The 10,175-nt window shown below is 37.5% G+C and overlaps 1 protein-coding gene across 1 annotated transcript; it reads left to right on the top strand.

The window, feature by feature from the left end:
- The first annotated feature begins 4,386 nt into the window (after nt 1–4,386).
- Nucleotides 4,387–9,638, top strand: kcnk1a (potassium channel, subfamily K, member 1a). Its single transcript, XM_058794531.1, has 3 exons — nt 4,387–4,904; nt 6,876–7,271; nt 8,043–9,638. Exons 1-3 carry the CDS (start codon nt 4,550–4,552, stop codon nt 8,306–8,308), a joined length of 1,017 nt encoding a protein of 338 aa, XP_058650514.1. The 5' UTR covers nt 4,387–4,549; the 3' UTR covers nt 8,309–9,638.
- Nucleotides 9,639–10,175: the final 537 nt, after the last annotated feature.

Below are 10,175 nucleotides of genomic sequence, written 5' to 3'. Positions count from 1 at the left end.
TAGATAGAGAGAGAGAGAGAGAGGGAGAGAGAGAATGTAGCCAGCAGAATAGCCTGAAATATACCCAAATGAACTGTAATTCAGATGACTTTGGCATGACTTTTAAATGACTTTTTTAGACACAAATGGATTATGAGGGTTAAATCGGTGAAACCAATACTTTCTCATTTTTGGTCGTTCTTTATTTAGTCTTTCTAACATTAACTGCACAGCAAAGTGCATACAAGAATGCCATTGAGTTTTCTGCCAGTGGCCTTAAAAAAGGCGATATAAATCAGGGGAGGTAATGCAGACTTTATTCTCAGAGGAGTCTACAGAATGCAGTGTGCTTACCACAGCTCTTCATGGACTAGACCCAGCGTAAGAGCCCCTGTGGGGTGGACCTGCCGGCAGGGATGGCTTTTCCAGATGCCGGCAGGGATGTCTTTAATGAGTCCGGACTACAGCCTACACGTCCAAAGTGAACCGCAGAACTTGTTGGGCCAGGAGGCTTCTCCTGCACTCAACCTGAAACATATGCACGTATACGCCGCATGCGGCCCCAATCAATGACGTGCCCCAAAAAAGTACAGCTGAGAACATACATGCTGAGTGGCAGCTCCTGCCAAAGCACGCAACCCGGCTAACGAGCGGTTGCCTGGCGGGCACATGGCATCAGGGCGCTTGTGCGTCACAAAAGGATGACAAACCGAGGCCAGCTGTCAGATTTGTCCTGATCTCAATTTCAGCACTATTGCAACATAATCCTGGGAACTGGTCAACAGCCCGGGGATGGTCAAAAACAACCCAAACGCCAAATGCCAACCATTGAGACATAATGTTGACTCTGGCTGTATAGCTCAGCACGTGTTCGCTTCCTGTCTGAGAGGCTATGCCATGGTTACAGCGAATAATATAAGCAGGCTGTGCCGCGCAAGAGACAAATGATAGACTAAAGACAAGGTTAGGTGGAGACTAACAACATGATCTCCTTTGATTTATGAAGTAACCTCATTTTGGATTTTGGGAAGTTCTTGTTTTCAACAAACAGGACATTTAATCCCTATGTGCGTGCTGACATTTCATCTGTCTTTCCTTTAAGCCAGTAACTGGAAAAAAAGGCCTTCTGTGAAGCACTAAAACAAAGTTGGAATGCTTTGAAGCATTTATGCTTCTCTGCCGTTCCTTTATGCGCACAGGTGTAGATCAACGATGTCAACAAAGCCACCGATTAATCTTCATTCTGCGTCCTCCCTTTGACGTAGGAAATATCACAAGTCTTTACGAGATCTGAAAAATACCATTAAGGCACAAGTGAGTAATGGAAATAACATTCCATATTTGAATAATGGAATAAGCATGTGAAAATAGCTTTAAGCGGTAGGTGATAATCTAATGATAGCCTTGTAAAACGGGCAAAATATAACAAACAACTTCCTCTGTTTTTAAAGTGGCTAAACATGGAAATCACAAGCTTTCAAAATATAACTCTTAACACAGCAGGTGGAGACGTACAGTAGAGAAACATCAAAGATCTGCGGCCGTGAAACAGGAACAATAAATTATACCCAGGTGTAAGATTGACAGTGTTCTAGACACACTTTAAAGGACTATAACTCTACAGATGTGGCAGGTTAAACTTCTATTTTTTGCTCCACTCACAGTAGAGGAATGGAATGCAAATATAAGTGTTCAGGTGATCAAATGAGTTTGCTATGCTTTCAAAAACATGGTCTGGAGAATAACCAGACCAAGTTTTAGACACTTTTCCAGAATCTGCATCTGACCTTTGAAACACCACACCTCTACAAACATCTAAAGGAGATTTTTCCGGTTTTTGGAGTCACAGTACCCTCTAGTGGTCCTAAAAGGAGCTTGCACAAAAGGATGTGCAAGGATACGCCTACTGTATTCAGAACTCGAGAGATCAAATGCAATAATTTAAAGTTCAGTCTCTAAAAAAACCCATGTTGGTGAACCAGTAATCTGAATATTAGCAGGGATGTGTCATTTTCAATATTGTGTTTATGGCTCAGCTTATTCTGCAGTGGGGTATTAAAGGGACCGTTTAAACATAAGGCGTTTTTGTATTTCACCGCGCTGTTTTCCATTGTTTTTCTGTGAACATGCGCCAGATGGACGTGTTTCAACTTTGCACTCACGTCTAAAAACGCAGGGCTCAAGTTAAAAGTTGTTCAACTTATATTAATGCTTTTTTCCATTCCATTACCCTGCGTCTCGCCTTTTCAAACGCAAAAATGCGTTCTGTGAATGCGTTTTTGCATTATTTTTATGCAAAATATGCACTTTGCGTCTTTCTCTGTTGCATTTCGCGCATGGTTCTAAAAGTAAAAAGTAGTTCAACCTTTTGTAAATAAATAAACAAAAATAAATAAATAAATGTTTTTATTTAATATTTTTTTTATTCCAGGTTTACTTTTCATTGTGCAGAATCATTCAATTATCGGCGAATATCTGGCGATTTTCCACTACAATAACATAGCTTCCTATTAATCTTATTGTCAGTGACGTTTATGTAAATGATTGTCATAGCAGATTAGCTTTAACATGTTACTAGCAGTGTAACAATAACATTGGCTCTGTGTCACGGCCTTGTGCTTCTGTGTGACAGCAACAACCTTGACTACATTGGCGCTCAAGTCTCACATTTCACTCGATCATCCAGAAATAACCCAAAGGAGCAGAGCAGAATATAAAAAGGAAGCTCTCCGTTTGACTTCTGTTCAGTACCAAGAATGAAGCATAGGCTACAGTCATCCAATGATGCAGCAAAACTGCAGAATGGCAAGAGGCACAGGAAGTACTGCTGTCACATCAAGCTGTCCAGCCACTCACGAAATCTGGCATTAATACAAAATGAGGACAAGAGCATTGTTGAGAGAGTTTGTGATTGTAAAACATTTAAATACAGTAAAAGTTTAAACAGAAATGAGTAAGTATGACACCCAAGTATGGCACTATCCACGTAAGCAGTCTGATGATCTCGGATGTATTAACCACTGCTATTGTGCATCAGCAGCTTTAGCTAGAATGTGCACAGACCTGTTTACTGAGATAATTATCTCCTGCTGTGTAATGCCTGTGCAGGGTGGAGTGATGCTTTTAAAATGAAGAAATTGTCAAAATGAAGAAATTGTTGATTTAAAGGGGTAGTTTACCAAAAAAAAAAAAAAGAAGAAGAAAGAATTGAATTTCTGTCCTCATGTTGTTCCAAACTTGCATGAGTTTTTTTACTTTGTGGAACACAAAGGAGTGAATGAGGACAGGGGCTGTTGAACTCCAACATGACAAAAAAAAAAAAAACATCATAAAATTATGATAAAAGTGATTGATGCAACTGATGTGCTAAATTATGTGTGCCCTGAAGTCGTACAATAGCTTTTTGTGAGGAAATGAATAAATTACATCATAATTCTTTGAAAATCTTGACATATATCCTAGCAAGATCAGTTTGATTCACAAATGAATCATTCGGACTTGTATCGAATAGCCTATGTCTGTCTCTCAAAAGAACTATTTAATCACAAAATAATAGTATAATATTTTCAATTAATCAGTTGAATAGCAAAATCAGTCTAAATGATTCATTTGTGAATCAAACTGAAGCTAATGGCTTCAAGAAATTTGAAATATAGTTGTATGGACCAATTTTATGATACTTTTATATGGTGCTTTCGTAGACTACTCCGGCTTCATTTACATTTATTGATCAGATGATAGACTGAAACAGGTCACTGAACTCTTAAATGCAGACAGACCACAACTGCCCTTTACCGAAACCAGACAAGAATTTTGGCTATTCATAACCATTGCTACACATGAAAGCTTTTTGAAACACATGAGGAAACATGGGAAGCTCCAACAACACTTTTGTTTGAGGTCACTTTTCAAATCTTTTATCTCATCCCATAAGACCATCCTATCACCACTTGGTCAAACCTGTTCTACCAGGTAACAGAATATACGTCTTTGAAGCAGTTGCTGCTGACCCTAATGGGTCACTTTCACTTAGCCTATAGTATCCTCTCATTGAGACAGCTGCGTAACTGTATCTGTCGTCTAAACGCAAATTCCTCAGGTTTACCTTACTAGGTGCGCCCTAGCGTGATAAATGTGATGAATAGATAGAGCTGACCTGCGTAAGGTGAGGCGTGGAGGAACAAGACGTCATGAGCCTGACGCAAAAATATGAATCCTACTACAGCGAAGACAATCTCATGAATATTAATCAGGTAACGCTGACGCCCGTTGTAGCCATCCAATAGCGATGGCTTGTTTTATAAATATTCATTAGGCAGTGCTGACGTTGCGTTGTTACCTTCCACAGGCGAATTGTGGCTTCATGAATATTAATTAAACCCCTTCGCCATAGTACGATTAGTAAACGCTTCTCCTGATCATCAGTCACATCAGCTCCACAATACCGGCAGGGGACAAGCAGGAAATTATAATCAAAACACAGCTGTAAGAGTGTTTGCTCCCTTTTATTTGTTAGAAACAAGTGTATTCCTGTAATACCACTGCCTGTATTAATTCTCCCGCGGAGACAATGCTTCAGTGTCTGTCTGGAAGTTCGTGTGTGCGTGTCGTAGAAGGTTACAAGTCTACGTGGTATTTCTTGGTCTTGGTTTCGGCGTATTTGTTATATCTGATATTCGGGGCTTTGGTGTTTTCCGCGGTGGAGCTGCCGTATGAAGAGCAGCTTCGGCAAGAGCTTCGGACCGTGAAGCAGCAGTTTCTAAATGATAACGAATGTCTGTCCGAAGAAAGACTGGAGGAGTTTCTCACCAGAGCTTTAGAGGCGAGTAATTACGGTGTGTCGGTTCTCAATAATGCTACTACTAACTGGAACTGGGATTTCACATCAGCCCTCTTCTTCGCCAGCACTGTGCTGTCCACGACAGGTGAGAACAGACTTTCTCTTGACAGTATTAAATAGCCATAATAGGATTTTGATTTTGTATTCTAACCTAGTAGTTGATTTGCATGATATAATTTACTGTCTGTAGTCACAATCATTTACCCAAGAGCGGCCGCAATGGTAGAAAACACCGTGGTGTCATGTCTAAGGTCGACCTGTCCTCTCTGAGATCTCTGATGAAAGCTTTAGCTGACGCCTGTGAAGGTTGAAAAGCTTGTACAGTATGATGATGTGGCCTTTTTAAACAGCCCAACATTTACAGTAATATTTTTAAAACAAGGATGTAACTCAAGAAAAGAAACCCGCCTATTGTGTTTAATGGGTTAAAGCAGTCTGTCTCTCTCCCTCCTTTCATAATGAGTCAAAAGTCAACAAAGCTTTATGGGCCTTGCAATATATCAAGATCTTGTACAAACATATAATACAGACTATGAATAAAGGCAAACAATATTTTTTCTTAACATAGGCTACTACAAAGGGGAAAATAAATAACAGTTCAACAAAATAGGATACACTGGGAATTTTGAAGGAGAGTCAGTAGTCATTTTTTGCTCATTAAACAAGTTTCACACAAATAAATCACTTCTGCAAAATAATATGCAATCTCATGAAATAAAAATATATAAGTCTTCTAGAAAAAAAGGTAACACTTTGGTGTCATTTGTTAACATTAGTTAATGTATTAACTAACATGAACAAACAATGAACAATGCATTTATTACACTATTTATTAAACTTTGTTAATGTTAGTTAATGAAAAATACAGTTCATTGTTTATTCATGTTAGTTCACAGTGCATTAACTAATGTTAACAAACACAAATTGTGATTTTAATAATGCATTATTAAATGCTGAAATTAACATTAACTAAGATTAATAAATGCTGTAGAAGTTGTGTTCATTCTTAGTTCATGTTTACTAATGTTGTTAACTAATGAACCTTATTGTAAAGTGTTACCGAGAAAAAAAAATAAAAAAAAGTATTATTCTGCATAGCCCAAATTGCTTATAATGGGCTTCATTGTTTCAAATGACCAGCAGTGTTATGCAGTTGGCTGTTACTGTTAATAACTATTCTATTAATAATAATAACATTAACATTTCAGTCAGTGCTCAGGATGTATTACACATAAGCAAAAAAGTAGCAAAAATATGATACCAAATACACTATATAATACTATAGACAAAACATAATTGTAATTGGGCCACTTTTGAATCTTTTTGTATTAATGATGATGATCATCTTCTCAAGTCAATTTCTAGAGATTTTACTGTATTTATTTAGACACTCTTATAAATAAAGCAAAATAAGTGCATGCTCACATATTTGCAGCCCTTTAGGAGCCCTAGTGGTTTTGTAATTCATTGCAGTGGGTGATTTGAAGGATGTCTGAAGGATAAGCATGGAGTGTGTGTAGTGTTTCCAAGGATTATGTAACTTAATCCAGCAGGATTTAAGTACTACAACAGGTAACACCCTTGACATTCCTGGTAACTTTTCATTATGTGATTAGGATGGTGTTTACAACAAAATTAACTGGTTCATTTGAGTAAAATGCTAGATGAGATGAGGATTGCCAGGTCTGCAAAACAAAACTAGCCCAATGGGCAGTCAGAAATATCCAGAACTAGCCCGATGACCTTATCTCAAATATCTAAACATAAAATATGCCACTCCCATGACTAAATGGATATTTACAGTTACTATTATGCTTTATACACAATTTCAACCTGAAAATCACGACACAGTAGACTGTAAATGTTTTTTCAAAGTTAAAGTAAATAAAACAAAGATTATTGGAGTATGTTTTACACATATCCAATGACTAAAATATTTTAGTACATGCATTTCAGTCAGATACATTTTGTGCAATGGGACCTTTAGCCCGCGGGAAAAAAATCAGCCTGTGAAATGCAAAGACCTATTCAAAGAGCTTCATGTGTTTTTCTCCAGGATATGGCCACACCGTTCCTCTCTCAGATGGCGGTAAGGCCTTCTGCATCATTTACTCAGTGGTGGGAATCCCGTTCACCCTGCTGTTCCTGACTGCGGTGGTCCAGAGGATCATGGAGTTCAGTACCCGCAGGCCCGTGGAGTACCTGCACCGGCGCTGGGGCATGTCCAAACCTCTGCTGGCCGCCCTGCACGCCTCCCTGCTGGCCATTATAACCGTCTCCTGCTTCTTCCTCATACCTGCCATCATCTTTTCAGTACTGGAAGAGGACTGGAATTTCCTGGAGTCCTTCTATTTCTGCTTCATCTCTCTTAGTACTATTGGCTTAGGAGACTATGTACCAGGAGAGGGCTACCATCAGAGGTTCAGAGAACTCTATAAATTGGGCATTACATGTAAGTGCACAGTTCATTTAATCATTATTGATGTACATATATACATTTTACTTTTACTTTCTTACATTTATACATGCTCTAATGTTTAAAAGTTTGGGACTGGAAAGATGGTGTTGAACAAAGTCTTTTATGCTCATGCTGCATTTATTTGATCTAAAAATACAATAAAAATGGCAATGTTGTGCAATATTATTACAATTTAAAATAGCTGTTTTCTATTTGAATGTATTATCAAATGTAATTAATTTTTATGATGGCCAGGCTAAATTTTCAGCAGCCATTACTTCAGTCTTCAGTGTGACATGATCCTTCAAAAATCATTGTGATGTGCTGATTTGGCACTCAAGTAACATGGTTATGCTGTTAATATTTTTGTAATCTTTTTTTTTTCAGGAATCTTTGATAAGAACAAAAGAACAGCATTTATTTGAAATTGATTTTTTAACAATTTTTAACATTCTTAACTGTAACTTTTGAATAATTTAATGCATTTGTTAAACAATAGTAATGATTTAATTAAAAATTAACTGATCCCAAACTTTTGAATGGTATGTGATAGAGACAATTAAACACGTACTGTAGCAGAACTTTAACTTTGGACTTTAATTTTAGTTTCTTTAACTTTAGTTGAACCTTATCTTAAGTTACTTTGTTAACTAAGTGTTGACATTTTTTGAAACAATTAATTTGCCAACACCCCCTGTAGCATCACTGCAGACCCCTTAAGGCTGTCTGGCCCTCTTTAACCTTACCTGCCTCTCTCCTCTTCAGTCTACCTGATATTGGGCTTGATCGCGATGCTGGTGGTTCTGGAAACCTTCTGTGAACTTCAGCAGCTGAAGAAGCTCAGAAAGATGTTCTACCTGAGGAAACAAAAAACAGAGGACCAGCTAAACATTGTGGATCATGATCACCTCTCATTCGCCTCTGTATCCGACCAGGCATCCTCATTTAGAGAGGATAAAACTGATATTTTTCCTGATGACATAGTCTCTGCCTCACCTACTACTACCTCCAATGGAACAATGGACCGATGATGCATCCTAAAATTCTGTGTCTAGAAACCTGACACGTTAATGTTTCTGAAACATCTCCGCTAAGAGCATAAATATATTGTAATTTGTTAGTGTACTCTGCTGTCAAGTTAACTGAAACCTTCCATAGATACGAATACTTGAAACACAGGCTGAAGGTAATTTATTGTGTAAAAGGATTGTATGAACTTGTAGAATACATAATATCATAGGACATCATGGTTCATGCTGCTGCTGAACGGAAAAACATTTTGTGACCAGGGTTTTGTGCTTGTTTGTGTGTGTATGTAAAAGATAAATCCATCCATGACTTCTGAATATAAATAGTCAACTGGTAAGTGGTCATAGACTAGCATTACATACTTCATATGCTGTTCTTGTTAGGTGACATAAAGGGATCCATATCCTGTATTATAATTTTACAGATGTATTAATGGAATTATTATGTTTTCAGGTTACTAAGTTTGTAGATATTGTTTTAAGGCTGGAAAACACTGCATGACTTTTTTGTAAAAATTTTTGCCCTGATTTGCAATCTGGAGAAGTCAACACTATCAGTCTACTGATTTTAGGCAGTCAGAGTTGACAGATTTCACAAAAAATTGTATAGTGTATGATGGGCACAGACTCTATTTTTTTTTTTTGCTTCAGATTAAGATTCTATCCAGTCTGAGAATATGAAATGAAAACATGTTGCTTTCATTTGTCAGCAATAAGGGGCAACTGGAAAAACAGTAGTTGTATAGTATATTCCAGCCTTAACTCTATTCAAAGTCTGCAAATGTACAATGCCGGTGTTTAGCAATCTAAAGATTTAAAAAAAAAAAAAAAATTCATGTAGTTTATTCCACACTTTAGTCTTTTTTTTTTTCCTTAGATTTTTAGAATAGACAGGGGCAGGTCCCTGATGACATTCCTAGTGACACATTCTGTAATTCACTCGTAAAGGGAAATTAAAATATGTATATTTTTAGTAGAGGCATCAGACAATCAAAATTCTGTATATTTAATTTCTTTACGTTTACAGATTTATTCATGTTGGCTTTTTTGCAGTTGCATTAGGCACTGTCCACCACCTAAAGGTGCTGTTGTGCATTGAGTGCCATTACTGCTGTATTGTAAGCCGAGAACATGAGTCACATCAGTGCATCAGTACATTCTTATGAGTGACTGGGTATATTGCGGAAGGAAATGTTATTTTGTCATTCATTTGTAGTTTTCATGTTTATATTTTCATTTTATTGCACATGCCTAAAGATACTGAATGTTGTGCATTTATTGTATGTTTTGAGTCGCACTTTAACAAAACAGAATAAACTGGAGATTTTGGTTATTCTGTAGATGTTTTAATTGTATTGTGTTCATTCTTATGGTACAGCCAATAGCAACATGTTGTGTTCACAGCCAATAGCAAGACGTTGAACTTGCAGCACATATCAAATGTAATCCAAACACATCTCCTTCACCTCTCCGAGTTGTTTACTTTGATCATTTTGCGTGGCTATATCAGTGTGTTAAAACCCTGAGCAGCTGTACAGTCTGTTAACAGGATGCCTGCTCAGTGCTGTTAAAAGAGATATTTACTCTGCTGTTTGAAAGTGAATTTGATGCCATCCTGTAATAGTGGTGCTGAAATTGAGCCGAGGTTATGTTAACAAGGCCCTGCAGCTGTGCTCACCTTGTTAAACTTGACCAGGACAAATTTCAATAAGTTTAGCACATGAAACTATAAGAGACCTTCTTGAGTTCCCCTAGACATGCATCTAAATGTCACATTCAATATCATCACAGCATTAGATGAGAAAGATGTTGAGAAAGCTGAGCTTGTAAATGGATAATGTATTTTGCTTGCAGGCGATATAGGAGGTTA

The sequence above is a fragment of the Onychostoma macrolepis genome, chromosome 12, assembly GCF_012432095.1.
Source record: "Onychostoma macrolepis isolate SWU-2019 chromosome 12, ASM1243209v1, whole genome shotgun sequence".
In the NCBI taxonomy this organism is placed as follows: Eukaryota; Metazoa; Chordata; class Actinopteri; order Cypriniformes; family Cyprinidae; genus Onychostoma; species Onychostoma macrolepis.
The sequence above is the reverse complement of the archived record's forward strand: the minus strand, read 5'-3'. Positions and strand labels throughout refer to the sequence as shown.

What these genes read in the sequence shown, in the direction of transcription:
- kcnk1a (XM_058794531.1), top strand. Translation starts at nt 4,550, where the DNA reads ATGCTTCAGTGTCTGTCTGGAAGTTCGTGTGTGCGTGTCGTAGAAGGT. An exon ending in CACTGTGCTGTCCACGACAG is followed by an intron (nt 4,905 to 6,875) that starts GTGAGAACAGAC and finishes GTTTTTCTCCAG; the next exon opens with GATATGGCCACACCGTTCCT. An exon ending in CTATAAATTGGGCATTACAT is followed by an intron (nt 7,272 to 8,042) that starts GTAAGTGCACAG and finishes TCTCCTCTTCAG; the next exon opens with TCTACCTGATATTGGGCTTG.